Source organism: Solanum tuberosum, unplaced genomic scaffold (genome assembly GCF_000226075.1).
Source record: "Solanum tuberosum cultivar DM 1-3 516 R44 unplaced genomic scaffold, SolTub_3.0 scf00233, whole genome shotgun sequence".
NCBI lineage: Eukaryota > Viridiplantae > Streptophyta > Magnoliopsida > Solanales > Solanaceae > Solanum > Solanum tuberosum.
In genome coordinates, this window is record NW_006239170.1 from 632,136 (window position 1) to 649,323 (window position 17,188).

A 17,188-nucleotide genomic window follows, 5' to 3' on the forward strand; every position below is an offset into this window, starting at 1 on the left:
CACACAAAATTAAAAAAAAATAACCCAACCACACCAAGGTCATCTTCTCCGCCCCACCCACCCCCAACGACATGAATCGTTGGCCCTCCTAATGGGTTGAAATTTGTTTTATTGTGAAATATCTTCGTGTTGAAATTCATTTTTTTTGTTTGTAGCATCATCAAAACTATTTCTCCATGGAAGGAGTTCAAGTTTTGAGAGATGGTGGCTGAAAAATGAGGAAGAAAATGAAAAAAATAAAATGCCTTTCACGGCTGGTATTGTGTGTATTACACTCACTATGCCATGTCAGTAAAAAGTGTCAAAATGACACAACGAGACATGACATGAGGTGTCTAAAATGAACAAAGCTTAGTTAAGACGTCTAAGTGAAAATTGATGTCAATTAGGTCACCAATGGATTAGACCCTCATAAATAGGGACATGGTGCACATGTGGGAATTAGTAGTGGTAGTACTTGTTGTCACAGCCATTGATAACAAAGCATGTGACACCATAACATCAATCCCATTATATTCCCCTCTCATATATATCTTAGGTGTTTAAGTGAAAATTTGTGCCAACTTTAGGGGGACACCGATGGATTATACCTTTCCCATAAAAGCACAAAGTCTTAATCTAGTCACTGAAAAAGCAAAAGGTTAAGGAGTCATTTAGTAAAAGGTATAATAATTCTAAGAAAAAATACAGGACCATTTTATTCTGCGTTTAATTGGATATTATATAGTGTTGGGACTGTTTATCCACCATTTTATCATAGGGATAAGATAAGTTATTCCACCATGTATATGCGATAACTTATCCCAAAATAACTTAATTTGGATAATTGATCAAAAAGTTTGGCAAAAGAAGAACGTAGTACTTTAGTGAATAAGAAGCAATTATACATGTCGAAAGCCATGGGAGAGGTAAAAGGACGTAAATAAACTGATCAATAAATTCTTAAATATATTTTTACTACTTTCACCATATGTTTTCTTTATTTAGTTTGTCTTAAAGGATCAACTTATTTAATTTGGTGCAACCACCATAAATGAATAAGAATATTATCCAACAAGTATTTAAGGGTGTGGCCTAGTGGATGATTACGTGGGTTGAGCATCATGAAGTTTCAGGTTCAATTTCTAGAAAAGAAAAATATTAGGTGATTTCTTTTCAGTATTGGTGGACATAATTAAGTGATACTTGTTGAGTACAAAAGATTAATATGTAATATTTACTATAAGTTTTAAACATTTTACATAAAAATAATCTCAATATACAGTCGCCTAGTCGGTTTTTGATTATTCTAGGAGCACTCCCTTCGTCTTAGATTAATAGTTATGTTTTGCTTCTCAAGAGTTAATATGACTAATATTCTAAGCTAAATCACCTCAATATTTCATAAATAAAATGTAGCTATTTAAGAACTATACGAAAAGTACGATCAATTGCATATAAACCACCCTTCACAATTGATTAAACATTAAAGTTCATATTAGTCAAAATATTATACGAAATTAGAAATAAACCATAATATCATCGAGAGAATAGTTGGTTTATTAAGTCTTATCACTTTAAACTCCTCCTTCATTAAACTTTGGACTTTTCATGAAATGATTTATAACGCCACAAATATCAATGACCTATCATCTAAATAAAGAGGTCAACAATATTTGGACACGAAGAAAACCTAGAGAAGGTAAAAAAAAAAAAGAAGAAGAAAGAATCCAAGAAAACAAGTGGTTTGTCTCACAAGGAATCAGTACAAAGTCTGTTTATCACCAAAGGTTGTGGTGGGCAAGTGGGAAAACACCCCTCCGCCCTAATTAGAGGACTCCAATTCAAGTCCTGGAAATGAAGTCGCCTTTGGTAGAAAGTGTAACAGATTACTCACGGCTCAAGGAGTCAATATACATCATCAGCTATTTATATATGATACAACTACACAAAGAGACATGATATTAGTACTGGACTAGGGAGTCCTAATAGAAAGTACTTTACTCTCCAAAGTGGAACCTCCCAGTACAAATCTGAATTAATCGAGCTCCAAAAAGAAAGTTACCAAATGCTTGGTGGAAAACCGAAAATGGAAGAATCCAAAGTCTGGTTCTTTGCATATGAGTACCTGATCCCACCCATCACACTCTAAGATCATTCAAGGCAAAAACTGAGAGCAGATGTGCAAGGCCAATGCTTTTGTGTATCGTTGTGCATTTTTGAGCAAGGAGAGGACTGGTGGAAAACAAACATTTCGAATTTGGGACAAAATTCATTACATAAGGTGGATAGTCCTACACACACTTGACCCCCTAAAGTAGAAGGGAAAAGTAAAACAATAAAACTACCATACTACCTTTCTAATGGAAGTTACAAAGTAAAGGCTTCCAAAACTTCAGTTACGTTGTGACCTACCTCTCCTACCACCAAAACGGCCACCACCCCTGTGATTTCCTCTCCGACCACCACCAGAATGAGCGCCTCGATTGAAGTTTGGAGAGACATTAATATTGTTCTGTCCTGATTTTGGACCATTCTCTGGTACCTGACCTCCCAAATTCATGGGTGAAGGAGTAAATTGGCCTGGTAAGCCCATTGGCGAAGGTGATTGTCCTTGATTGAAGTTTGGAGAGCCATTAAGATACCCAGGAACCACAGCATTTGGTTGTGAATTATTGTTCTGTCCTGATTGTGGTCCATTCGCTGGTACCTGACCTCCCAAATTCATGGGTGCAGGAGTAAATTGGCCTGGTAAGCCCATCGCCATAGGTGATTGATTAAAAACATTTTGTCCAAAGGCAGGCCAAGGTCCAAATGATGGCCCTGCACCAAAATTTGGTAGTCCACCTGGGAATATAAAGCTAGGCGGAAGAGTTGGATTTATTTGCTGCTCAAAAGGTAATGCATTTGGCAAAGGCATTTGAAACATTTGCTGTGGATGACCTTGTTGGGGCCATGACATACCCATATTTGGCAGTGTGTTAGGAAAGCCCATATTCTGGGGCTGTTGATATGGGAATCCATTAGGCCAAACTCCAGTTGACGGTGATGCTAAGCCAGGGGAATTTTGCATATGAGGGAATGGAGGAACTGATGGAGGCCTGATACTCTGTCCATGTCCTTGACGAGTGGCGCTTTGATGAATGCCTTGAACCACAGGAGCAGCAGCAGCTGGGATAAAGCGTGGACTTTGGTCAACTGATGGCTTACCATTTTCATGTTGCACATCTGTAGCCACACCTTGATCATGTTTCCAGTTCTGTGATCGATTTTTAAGATTCCTTTTGTCCTTCTTCTTGTTTCCTGGTTTCTGGTCATTTGTGATGCCCCTCTTTTTCATTTTTAGCATTCTCCTGTGTTCAGCTTCCTTCTCATCATCTGAAAATTCATCCTCAGACGCCTCTTCATCATTTTCACCAGATGCATCATACCCTTTCTTGTAAAGACTGTTGTCATTTAAGATATGACTTGAAAATTCAGGGACGAAAGAGATCAAGGTGCCTGGGTGGATTCCAGGGGGAACTTCGTTGTCAGAATTGTATCTTACAATGTAGTACGGGTTCTTGACAGGCCCAAAAATCTCATCTACTATACCGAGTGGAGATCTGTTTTCTGTTATCCAGAGAATAGAACCATCACAAAGAGGAGAATGCTTCTCCACTCCTTCTACTACAACTTGGGCCCCAATAGTCTGTCACGCAGATGAAATAAGCCATTTAGATAACAAAGTTGAATTAAATATAATCAAGCACCATTTACATAATCTTTAACTTTTTTGTTTTCAGCTTTTTAGTCTTACCGATGTCACAACTCCTACAGGCTGCATCTGGTGATGTGGTTGCAAGGTTGCAGTCACTTCCGGAACTGGGGGTAGAACCTGCAATCAACAAGGATGATTGAATTTTTGCGCGTTGACATAAAACATGAAAAGCAAATTCAAAACATCACTTTCACGTGCTAATCATCCATGCAGGGTGAACAAAACAAATACATGTTTCCAAAATCTTACTGTACTTCATTTCACTTAACACAAGTCAACCCTTTTATGTTCTTCAGGTCAGCACCATAAAATTTCTGAAAAATGTACATCTGCTGGTTCCTACTCGTAAGACAAATAACTATGAGACCAAGAAAGTCACTATTTTCATGTCAAGAATATATTTAGTGCAGAAGTGCTTAGAATACAATACAAGCAAATGATTGTTATGGTGATACCGACTGTTGGAATTAAACTAAAACCATATGAGAAGAAGTGTGAGATCCAGATTACCTAATCCACCAAAAGATGCAATGTTCAGCAATGGACTAAAATGAACAGGAATAGCTGGTTGTCTGGTTCCAACTGATTTTGGAGTGACACATAATTTCTTGATGGATTTATAGATAGTTCTTTGGTTAAAGTGCTTCTTAAAGATATAGAACACTCTACTCTTAGGTGTTAGTCTTAATATCATCACTATATAAATTTATTAGCAAATTACATATGAAATTAGCACTCTCCCCCCATAGATTAATATCAACTGACAATGATTGATCAAGATGTCCTTCAAAAGATACGCAGACAGCTATAAAATAGAGACAACACAATCTTTTTCTTCTTCAAAATTATGTTCTTCCATTCTCTGTTTAGTATGCATTCGCAAAGTCTACCAAAAGTGACATGATGCCCGCGAAGATAGAAGGTGAGGTAAAAACAGAAAAATCTAACATCACTCTTTATGTTTAGGTATGGCCAATAACTGGGACTTTGGATGCATAATCAGGGAGACAGATGAACTCCACTTCGCAAATACACAGAGAATTCACTAAATACACAGAGAATTTCAAGCTGTCAATCGAATGCTAACAGATTTGCAAAGATTTGTGTTTCAGAGTTGACTATACGTAGGCCAGTCATTCTTTACTCGAAAATTCTGTTCATGATTTACAGGGATCTATTAGAGTATCATCTCTTATAGAAGCCCTAAAAAGGGTGTCTTTTCTTGCTATTTAGCTGAAATTTAGACATTTTTCCATTGCATTCCATAAGGTGCAGAAGAATCAAGCACTTAGACTGAGTTTATACTATATACAATTACCTACCAAATTGTTTTGTACTTAACCTACTTCCTCAAGATAACAGTAACATCAGTAGTATTAGCATTCAGTGGCAGTACTACAATGAGAATATATACTCACTTCATATACGCATCTAAAATGAATTAGTATATTTACCGTGGCACTATAATAATGTTCTCCAATATAGCGAAGATATATTCATAATTCATAATTCAATTAGTATTATTGATTATTATGTTCATGCAGATACCTATTCATGAAATGTGAAGTAGAAATTATGTTCTGTAATAAGACAACAATCTCCTAAATGTGTATAGGACACCAGTTCTTTCTTGCACTTTAATTTGACTCCGGGTTCCATTGGAAGATGCCTAATAAACTAGGTACAAATAAATTTTGTTACTTTATACAGATGGTTGATTTCGAGCACCCATCCTATTCCTCAACCAGTTTCCATGATTGAAAACAAATGCAGATTCATAACTCGAAGCAGCACTGCCTCAAGTAAATGTCTTCTGTAATGGACCAAAATTTGATTAAGCAATAACTGAGGGATTATTAGCTTAAGTGGTATAATGACCGTGGACACCTGATATTTCACTTTCATTAAAAGCTCAAACATAGCAATAATTAGTAATTCAAATGCACTACCATTTACATATAAAGTGATAGTAATTATTACCTGAACCTCATTCTTAGACCTGATAGGTCCCTTAACACCAGTGTCCTCGTCGTCGTCATCCCAACCAACCATCTCATCGACATCAGATGCTACAATCTCGCCTTCTTCCATATCCACCTTCTCTTCTGCTTCATCATTTGAACTACTCTCGTCTTCATCGCTGTCACTACTAGAGGCCGAGGAAGAGGCTTCACTTTCACTTTCAGACTCCGTATCACTATTACTCACTGTACTTCCATTTCCATTAACACCCGTATCATTCACAATTCTTTCCTCAGCCTTACTACTGATGACAACTTTATTATCAGTCTCCTCATTCTTGCTAATCACCGCCGCCGCCACCACACTGCCACTAACATTGCCAACGCCAGCTTGATCAACCACTCTTTCATCCTCTGTCCCACTTATACTAACTCTTCCCATCTTCTCCTCAACTATACAATCAAAGTCCTCAACTTTCATCCCATTCTTAAAAACCCCAATTTGACTCTGTTCTTGATTCAGACAACTCAAAGGGTCCTCAGTTTGAATATCACATTTCTCAGAAACACACTTTTCTTGATTCAAACAACTCAAAGGGTCCTCAGTTTGAATATCACATTTCTCAGAAACTCCATCATTACTCCTGAACTCAACTTCTACAGAATCAAGCTCAAGGGATTCTTGATTTCTATCAGCCATAGGACTATCCGACATCAAATCACTGAGGGAATCAAAATCAAGAAGAGAATCAGCAAAAGACAAAGAAAATTCGTCAAAATCAGGGATAGATAGTAGGCTTAAAGGGTCTGAAAAAGGTTGGCTTTTTTTATCATCTTCAACCTCTTCAGCGGTTGAATTGTACAGAAAATCCACCATTATCAAGTGATAAAAATTGGGTTTTCAAGAAGTTTATCATAGTAACTTCAAAAATAGGAGAATACCTGACTTTATAAACGTATGAGAGAGTTTTGGTAAGCGATTTTTTTGGGGCGCTTAACTTCAGCAATCAATCTTCTTAAACCCTACTAGGGTTTAACAGAACAATTTACAGGGACAATTTGACTCTGTTCTTGATTCAAACAACTCAAAGGGTCCTCCATTTGAATTTCACTCTTCTCAGAAACTCCATCATTACTCCTGAACTCAACTTCTACAGAATCAAGCTCAAGGGATTCTTGATTTCTATCAGCCATAGGACTATCCGACATCAAATCACTGAGGGAATCAAAATCAAGAAGAGAATCAGCAAAAGACAAAGAAAATTCGTCAAAATCAGGGATAGATAGTAGGCTTAAAGGGTCTGAAAAAGGTTGGCTTTTTTTATCATCTTCAACCTCTTCAGCGGTTGAATTGTACAGAAAATCCACCATTATCAAGTGATAAAAATTGGGTTTTCAAGAAGTTTATCATAGTAACTTCAAAAATAGGAGAATACCTGACTTTATAAACGTATGAGAGAGTTTTGGTAAGCGATTTTTTTGGGGCGCTTAACTTCAGCAATCAATCTTCTTAAACCCTACTAGGGTTTAACAGAACAATTTACAGGGACAAAAATCCCCAGCAACTTTGGAAATAGAACAAAATGGTCCTTATTTTGTATTTTTGGTCTTCAAATGCACTTTAATTTATATTTATACAAAATTATTTGATATTTGTTACGGTGGAAGTATCGCAATTTGGTTAAAAATCAAACCAACAATTGATTTTAATTTGATTTGGTTTACATTTTTAAAAGTATAATTATTTGGAAATATTACATAAATACATAACGTAAGGTGTCATAATCTCTAAAATATCCTATCATTTTAAAAAATTATAAAATAAATAAATTATTTCTCTCTCCTAATATCGGATATATCCATCTCATTATGAATCATTGTATTTTAGTACCCGATACATACACCCACTATTATTTATCTAAAAGGCTATGTATCTGGAGACTAATGTATCCGACAATAGAATAGAGACCAACGAATCTATAAAAAAAATCTTAATTAATGTGTCGTTTGCAATGTATCCGACAACAAAAGAATGTATTCGTGAGTTATGAAAAATAAGAGATTATTGTAATTGGGGAAAACTTCCAAAAATATGGTATAATAAATTAGCACCCAAGTGTATGGAATTTCTGTACTTTCCCCTAATTATGTAGAATGCAACTCATGAACTTTACTTACCATCTATTTAACCTGACTTATACAAATTAGGGAAAATGACCATTTGGCCAAATTATTTACCAAGAAAATGGCCAAATGCGACCTTTCTCCTCTTCTTCCTCTTGCTACCTCCTTCTTCTTTGTTGTTTCCTTTTTTTTTTTAAAAAAAAAAGTTGACCTATCGCAAACGTAAATAGTTTTGAGTGAATTATATATAAAAATACTCAAAATATTGAGAGAACTTCATATTTAAAATTTAGAACTGTTTAGAGGAGATTTCGAGTTTGTCGAGATTGAATAGTCAATGTATGCTTCATGTGTAGTCACTAAGTGTATACTTCATGTGTAGTTAAGCTATATTCAACTTTTTGGGTATATCATAATGTATAATTAGTGTATAACTCATGCATATGTAAGTTATATTCAATTTTTGAGTGTATCATAATGTATAGTTTATATATATTTTCCAACTTAAAAATCAGGAAAATAATTTTCCTAGTAAAAGTAGAAAAAACAAAGTTTTAAACCGGAATGAAATGGACCTTTTGTGCACTTCCTCGGCCCATTGTAATCTTTGGAGCAGGCCCATTCGACAAGGAGATACAAGAACAGCCCAACTAGCCCAATACAATGTGTATACACCATACATGATTGTAGGGAATTTTGCACTTTACTTTTTAAAATTCATATAATTATATGGTTATCGAAAAGCATATGAAAATAATTTACATATGCTTTCCGAAAACAAAAAATATTGAAAAACATGTATCTTCTGAAAAATATTTAATTGGAGTATAGACTTAGAATGTTTATGTACATTGGTTTAATTATTTTTCAATTTTCATGCTTTCTAAATGCCTTAGGAACATACAATTTGTGGCATATACAGTATTATGAACTATAAGGTAGCAAATTTCTCAAACTAGAACGTATATATTTCATCAATGTATATGTTAATCAATATGTACAAAATGTTAGAAGGATCCAAAATCATACTAGCTATAACCTTTAGACACTAAACTTGTTTAGAATTAAAGACCATTTGAAAGAAAGTAAATGATATTGATGGTAAAGTCGATCACAGTGATATGAGAGTTTCGTATGAAATAGGACTCTTGCTCAACGAATTAAAGGTATATCCTGGAATAACAGAAGACATTGTATTGACTATTGAGAAGATACGTAACTAATACCAATGGCTTCATTAGATGTATCCCAACAATGCCATGTTCATGAGCATTTTCTAAATGTTAAAATTTCATATTGAAATGTCACCATTTTATAGACACATGTTCCTATAGAAAAATATATCAAGATTGTATTAATTAATAATTTGAAAAGGACTTTTGTGATCAACTATAATGCACTAGTTATTATAGACTACTTATAAATGGAAAATATCTTAATTCGTTGAGCAAATACTCCCCACTTAAATTGTTTTTTTATTTTATTTTTATTTTTAGAAGGATGAGATGTATTTAGACCCCATATGAGATAGTGATCTTAACTCTTAAATAATGAAGTCCATAAAATAGAATATAATCAACACCAAAAGGTAATTTCATGCACATTCTTTATCAAAAAATTATAGAATATACAGAAGTTAAATATATATTTAATTTGCACTCTCTTAATATAATTAAAGAAAAAAAATTTACACTCATCGCCAAATTTCTGGTTCCACGACTGATCAACACTAGAACTTAGCAAGAGTCGTTGCGTGTTAGAATTGTCAAGTGTGGTTTTTGTATAATCATATAGCCAATAGGTCTAAAAAGTCAAGTAATTAGAAGAGAGTTTGGCAACAATATAGGCTCAATCACATTGTCAACATATTCAGTTAGTTGGGGGTTGGGTTTTATCACTAGTGAATTTGGAAATAAAGTTTTTTTTTTTTGAAAAAAAAAATTTAAAACGTTTTTTTTAAAAAATAAATGTATTTGGATGGAAAAGTACCTTGAAGTTGAGGCGATTTAATTTGAATCATTTGATTTAATATCAACTTGGATTGAACAATAACTATCTAAATATTGATGTTCTATAGCAATTTAAATATCTTAGTTTGATCAGAAGAAATGATCTCTTATGATTACTTATAAGTTAAACAGAAAGAAATAACATTTTCATATAGTAACAAAGATATAGAACTAAAAACAAGTTCGATTATAATAAAGATAATTGAGGTTGAAGGAAGAATTTTGTAATTTAATACGAGGTAAGAGTAAAGCTAGATAAAGGTGCGCATACAATGTCTTGTTAGAAAGAAGCTAATTCGTCACTTAGAAAAAATATTTTCAAACCGATACCATAATTTTTACTATAAATATTTACTTGCATAAGATGTTATCGCTATAACGTATAAAACGTTTATTATTAATATATTATTGTTGTTGGGGATTGATTTGAGAGCGAATTTGTTGACTAAAAGCTTATTATTTTTAATCTCTTTTGGTCCACTAATTATGATATGAAACCTTTAAAGAGCCACCGTTATTTTATTTCATGTATTTATTACTCTACTATTCTTTGTTGACATTATACAATATCCATCATATTATATAGTCGACACATCAAATATATATATATAGTGACAAAGTCAAAACACTCTACACGTAATTGGTTGCATGTAATAATTAATATGTCAACCCATCACTCCATGATCACTCACAGGACTACACGTCTGCCCAAAAATAAAAATTAACTATAAAAAGAAAAATTGCTTTTCAATTTTTTTAAAAATCAAATAATTTTTTTTTTCTTTTTGATATATTTCAGGAATATGACAATTTCAAATTAAATGAAGGAACTAGTCTCAAAGGAAAAAAAGTTTAAATGAGGACTTTAAATGAGGACTTCCTTCTCTTCTACATATTCTCCGTTCACATTATTTTCAAAGTAAAGGATAAAATATACACAATAGATATTACGAGCCCTCTGTCTTCCATATCTATCTAGAAGATGAATATTTGTAAACTTGTATATACTCTTTTAAAAATAATTATTATAAGGATAAATTGCAACAATTAATTAATTATAATTTGATTTTATAAATTAATAAATAATTTAAAATAATTTGGACAATTAATATGTGACGAAGAAAGGAATTAATTAGGATTGCCCACTTACCTTTTTGAACGATAACGTGTAATTTGTCCCCCACGTGAAAGTGATCTGAATTAATAATAATGGACTTCTTGATATAGAAAGTTTTCAACATTAATAATAATAATATTGTGTTAGTTTAGCAAGAGACTATATATCAATATTTATTATATTAAGTGAATTATTGGGCGGCACACCCGTTAAAAAAAATTAAGGACATAAATTATAGATTATTTTTACTATTAATTTTTTTTTTTTTAAAATTAATCTCTTAGAAAATGTAAAGTATAATTTAGAATCTTATTCCATGAAGGGTAAATATGAAAAAGACTTTCAATAATTTTCTTGAAATTCAAGAGACATTTATTAAATAATAGTATTTTCATTGTCCATCTTTACTTGTCCTGCTAAAAATGATTGTCCAATCGATCCATTCCGGATTGACCGAATTGGTACGAAAGTTGTAACATGGGAAAATCACGGAAAACCCGATAGTACTACAAGACAGAAATAAGGCGATTATTACCTAAAAGAATAATGTGAATTAGAATAATAATACCTCACAAAGAACTATATTACTATGATGTTAACTCATTATATCCACATGGTATGAAAAACTTTCCAATGCCGGGGGGAGAGCCTGTCTGGATGGATAAATGTGAAGATATGAATTTAGACAGCCTAAGCTTCCTTATTTCAAAAAAACAGCGTTAACACCCTATAGTAAGACAATACTTATTTAGTTTGAAAAATTAAGACATAATTTACCTTTATATATCTATTTTGTCCTTACTATTAAATATTATGCAATATTAATATATTTTTCAAAAATATTAATATATTTAAAGAATACTTAGTGATATCATTTTTATTTATTTCTTAAGGTATATGTCAAATCAATACTGAACGACTATTGTTAGCCATGCGAAAGAGTAGCATTTTAGCGGTGACGGTAATTTGAACCAATCCTAGATTTAATTTAATTTAGTCATAGTCCATAGATTGAGGGAATACTTATAAATGCTCCTACTTTTTTTTTTATTATATATATTTATTTTTGTTAGGTCCAATTATGATGAAGTCATTAAATAGACACCGTGTATCTTATTTTTCATAGTATAACTTTGTTCTGTGTTTTGACTTTTTGTTATATAATTTATATATATAACAAAGTCAAAATACTGTAACATGTAATATTGCAGAAATATGGCAATCCATCACTCCATTTTAACAAAGTCAAAATACTGTCTTATCTAGATATGATGACATGCTAAAAAAAATTGTTTTTCATTTAAGTAGTAAAGCCAACGTAGTTCAAAAACAATTTAAAGATATAGGTCTTTAATTGTTAAAATTTCTGATTCCGTCAAACGTTAGAGGCAAATGTACATTACAGGTAGTGTCAGGAGCTTAGCTACGACACCTTTCATCAGAAAATTACGTTATATATATGTGTCAAATTCTACATTTAAAGGATATATATTTAAAGTTGAACACCTTAAACAAAAGTTATGCCTTTGGCACAATGGTAATGAATGTGAATTTAAATGAAAGAATTTCGGATTTGAACATCAAATAACACAATATTTTTTTATTTTGTTTTGACAGCCACACAGCTCCGCCACTGAACAAAGGTGTGTACAGATAAAACCATTATCTTCTAATAAAACTATATACTTATATTAATACACACACAAAGTGTGTACTTAATTATTTCCTTAATGATCAATAATCCAACTATAGTATTTATGAAGCTAGCTATTTGCAAATATTAGTATTTAATTTGAAACGACCAACAACAAGAATATTAATGAAAAATGCTTTGCTGGCAGTAATTATCTCTATCGTATGATGTTGCTATATGTTCAGTATTTTCATATTCTCAAATCTATGGTCTATGACCCATGGACTGGAGGCAAAATACAATTTAAAATAAACAAGTTGGATTTTTATGGGTATTTACCAACATATGCAAGTTCAAATTTAAATATATTTGGTACTTTCATTTTCTATTGGTCTGAAATTCAAATCATGGTGAACAGAATTATCTGATGCTTATCCTAATTCATAATAGCGAATAATAAATACCACATGAAATAAGTTGAGATGTATAAAATTAGCTCGTAATTCTTGAATACCATGATTATAAAATAAAATAATATATGGATGTTCAAATGTAAAAGTATTAGGTTATTTCTTTTTATTTTTTTCAAGTCTCATATTTTGTTGGGATTTAAAGATGAACTTCAAAATAAGGTATTCAATTGAGAAATGTGGAAAATAAAACATGAAGGGAAATGAAATTCGAATAAAGTTCATTTCTCCCTCATTAGTTAGCAAGAGGAAATTTTGTGTCATATCTTTGGTAAGTCGAAGGTAATGTTATATCAAATAATTCAAAATATGAAAATATTTTTACTTTTTTATTTGAATGTAAAAATTAATAATATTAGCTGATGAAAATACGAAAATTTTACATTTCAAAAAAGTTAACAAAACATCCTTCAAATAAAAGTATATACAACTTTATCTAAAAAAAACAAAGACCAAAAGCCTCTCATCAAAATTTGGCTTTGCGCCATCGACTTTGTCAAGTAGGCTTTGATTCTACATAAATTTCATAATTACGATTTAAAGAAAATAGAATATAAGCAGACATTATTCTCATCTCTCATCGTCAAAAAAACAGGAAAGAAAGAAAGGGATGTATGTATATACTAAAGTGCATTTATTATGATCACCAACAAAATACAGCTATATTTTCTTAAGTTGTAAGGCACTTGGCATGTGATCTACCTGACTAATTAAACTAACATTTACCATATTCATTCTACTATTCTGACCTTATCTTTTTCTTCTTTATTATCACTACTACTATTTTTAGTTACACAGTACTACCAATTTACCTGTCTTTATTTTTTTGGAGTTACTTTTTCCTATGTTGAACATTAAAAAAACCTTGTTATGTTGGTTGTTGAATATTAAATTGTTGATTTAATTCATATACTTATTTTGGATTTTAGTACTCTGTAGTTTGTACCTTTTAATTTATAGCAGTAAATTACCTTGCTGGAACTAGCTAACCAAAATATGCAAATTCACAGCTCATACTTGGCAGTTGAAAGTATTTATGTCTTATTCAACAACAAAAAAAATAGTCTTGTTTTTCCATGAGTACTAAGTGTTAATATTTATTCGCACCACAATATTTATATCAAATCAATGCAACCTATCGTGAAAATTTATATACAAACACATGATAAGAATAAGTTTTTAACATATAAGATTGAAACTTGAAAATTTGAAGTTGTATTTAGACATATATTTTACTCGAAAAGAAGTTAGATGTTTTGAATGGAAGTCCCAAAAATCCAAGCCAATTAGTCAAATGTTATGTTTAAACAAATACTTAAATATAAATTTAATCAAAATATATGGTCAAACGCTAGCATATATCAATAATCATTTATTCATTCATCTATTTACTTTTCTTAAGAGAGATAAATTCAAGCATAGAATAACATCAAATAGAAGAGGGGAAAAATACATAGAATAAGAACAATTATGTAAGGTAAACAGAGATCCAAATTCCAATATTAATTCTCAAATATATTTACTATAGCAGCTGTTAGTACATTAATAAAATAAAAATAGTCTAAATCATCATCTAAAATTTAATCAATCTCCCAAAAAAAAAAATTCGATTAAAAGACGGAACACTAACTCAACCTCAAAAGATATACTAATAATTTATTTAATAAAGTCATAATTAAAAGATTACGTTACGTTTCATTTCTTCAACCAATGTAAAATTCTAACGACGTATTTCATCGATAAGAGCGAAGAATTGCACCGCAAAATGTACACATAATAGCTCTCCAATTTTTCCAATAAAAGGGAACATAGCAAAACCGTGTAGCAGTCTTCATGTCTGCTACACTAGCTCCGCCGCCGCAACGCGAACATATTCCGGCGGCGGGTTTGCTCTTGCACACCTGTTTTGTTTGATCTACTAAGAAACAAAAACAAACCATTTTTTTGTTTTTGTTTTTGTTTTTGTTGTTTTTTGCTTATAATGTTTGAAACAGAGAGAGAGAAAAAAGTGGTACTTTGATGTTTTGGTGGTGAGGTTTGATTTGATGAGTTATTGAAGGGTATTTATAGGCATGAAATTGGGAAAAAGGAAAAGTAAAAGTTGAAGCAGAGACAGTTGAGACGTTACTGTGGCATGGGATGGCACATTGCTGACTTATAATTTGAATTTAAGGATAAATATTTTTTTAATCAATGGTCAACATCTATTTAATTAAATATATTTTTTCTGGTTTACTTTTCATGTTGTAAAGTAATAGAATGAATAAAAAATAGAGAATTGATTTTGTAGGTTATTTATTGTATTTATAAGAGATCTGAAAAGACTGTTTTCATTCGCTCATGTCGTAAGTGGTCAAGAGATCTTAATTTCTTGTTAAGAAAAAAAGGGGCAAAAATGCACTTAATGGATGGGATTTAGTTTATGATTGTTATCTGTTAAGCTCTCGTTTGGTTATGGATTTTAAGAGTAGATTTTTTCAAAAATATATTGAAAGATTGTTTGTTAATGAAATTCGGAACCAGTAAGTACTCTTTCATTCTTAACCAAGAGGTCTTGGGTTCAAGTCTCCTTGGATATAGAGTCGCCTTTGTTAGGGAGCATTTTACCCATATGGGACTTGTTGACGCGAATCCAAATTTGATTAGACTCCAATGTGGGTACCGGACACCGAGTGGTAAACAAAAAAAACAGTTAGTTTTTAGATAAATTAAATCAAGTTTCAAAAACTAGCATAGGCCCCTTTTTGAGTGAAATTTTACTTTCATTCAAAAAAAAAAAAACTTCAAGAAAAAATTAAATAAAAAGGCATGTTCAAGCTCAAACTTCAAATTCCAAAAACTATTTTTAACACAATATAAAAAAAAAATCATTTTTTTCAAGTTTTAATTAGAACTATGGAGAAATCTTAATTTATTAGCTCCTTTAAACCATTAATAGCTTTCTTTTGACTTAAGAATTAAGATTGCCCCTAAAATTAATGATGTAGGCTTTAAAACAAATTCGATAGTTTAGATGATTTTTTTGGCTTTCAAGCTAAAATCGAATTTTATTTTATGATTTAACCTATTGAGTATTGCTCGGAAAATCTTAACAATTTAATTAATTGGGTACTTGATGCTGTGAGTGAATTAGATCCATAAGGGTCTATGAGTTAGAATTAGTGAAGGAGACTGATTTAGTTGAGATTATTGGACCGAGTAGAATATTGAAGAGTTTTGTATGATATACATGCCCAATTAGTAACCGGTTGATTGTGTGTTAGAAAGAAGACTTCATGCGTATTATGTATAGTTTTGGCTCAGTCTGTTGATCTCTCGTATCCTTTCTATGGCCTAATATCTCATTCCCTTCTAGTTAGCTTCTTTCTCTATTATTCTAAGATTTCTCCATTAGTATTGTTTACTAATACTTTGTTGCTCCAATTCTTAATTGCAATTTGGATTCAATGAGTATTTTTATTATTTTTTTGATTTGCCACCCGGTGTCCGGAGCCCATATTTTGTTGCTCCGACTAAATCCGGATCGCGCACTGCAGGACCCATTCGGGGGTGGCACTCCCAACAGGATTTTCTCCATACCCAAGGCTTGAACTCGAGATCTCTGGTTAAGGGTGAAACACTCCCACCAGTGCACCACAACCCATGTTGGTGAGTATTTTTATTATATATATTAGTATTGTGTTGAGAAATTTGTGTTGTTACACTTAAATTTTCATCTTATTATTTTGTGGTTCGATTTTCCAGCTCTTAATCCACAATCATAAAACAAATTCGATATTTTAGGGGCATACATGTATTGTTCTTTTCCGTAGAATGAAAACCTTCTTCATTTTTCTCCTACTTTTGTTATTACTCGATCAATACAATTCTTTTTTTTATCATAATCACAATTCAATGCACTAAGTTTTCTCGCTATGGTATATAATTTCTACAAGAATTTATTGTTACCATTTAAATTAGTGACATTAATCACACGACAATAAATTTTACTATAAAAACATAACTATTAACTTTACCTATATTCACCCACCCTGCCCAAATCCAACCCAACATATTTCACAGGGTCACTTTTTATATATACTGAAAAGTAACTAGGCAATTAATATACTATCATTTATAAAGTAGGTATGCTAAT

The 17,188-nt window shown here is 31.9% G+C and overlaps 2 protein-coding genes across 3 annotated transcripts; both read right to left on the reverse strand.

The window, feature by feature from the left end:
* Positions 1–2,215: 2,215 nt before the first annotated feature.
* Positions 2,216–6,750, reverse strand: LOC102578573 (H/ACA ribonucleoprotein complex non-core subunit NAF1). Of its 2 annotated transcripts, XM_006357457.2 has the most exons (4): positions 6,643–6,750; positions 5,720–6,422; positions 3,779–3,856; positions 2,216–3,670 (listed from the first exon to the last, which is right to left on the reverse strand). In XM_006357457.2, the coding sequence occupies exons 2-4, from the start codon at positions 6,413–6,415 to the stop codon at positions 2,375–2,377; spliced, it is 2,070 nt and encodes a 689-aa protein (XP_006357519.1). In that variant the 5' UTR covers positions 6,416–6,422; positions 6,643–6,750; the 3' UTR covers positions 2,216–2,374. The 2 variants fall into 2 exon arrangements, with proteins under 2 accessions (XP_006357519.1, XP_006357517.1); XM_006357455.2 differs by having other exon boundaries at positions 5,720–6,750.
* A 7,960-nt stretch (positions 6,751–14,710) lies between these two features.
* On the reverse strand, positions 14,711–15,234 carry LOC102579566 (uncharacterized). Its single transcript, XM_006357459.2, has one exon. The coding sequence runs from the start codon at positions 14,991–14,993 to the stop codon at positions 14,787–14,789; it is 207 nt and encodes a 68-aa protein (XP_006357521.1). The 5' UTR covers positions 14,994–15,234; the 3' UTR covers positions 14,711–14,786.
* Between the last annotated feature and the right edge of the window lie 1,954 nt (positions 15,235–17,188).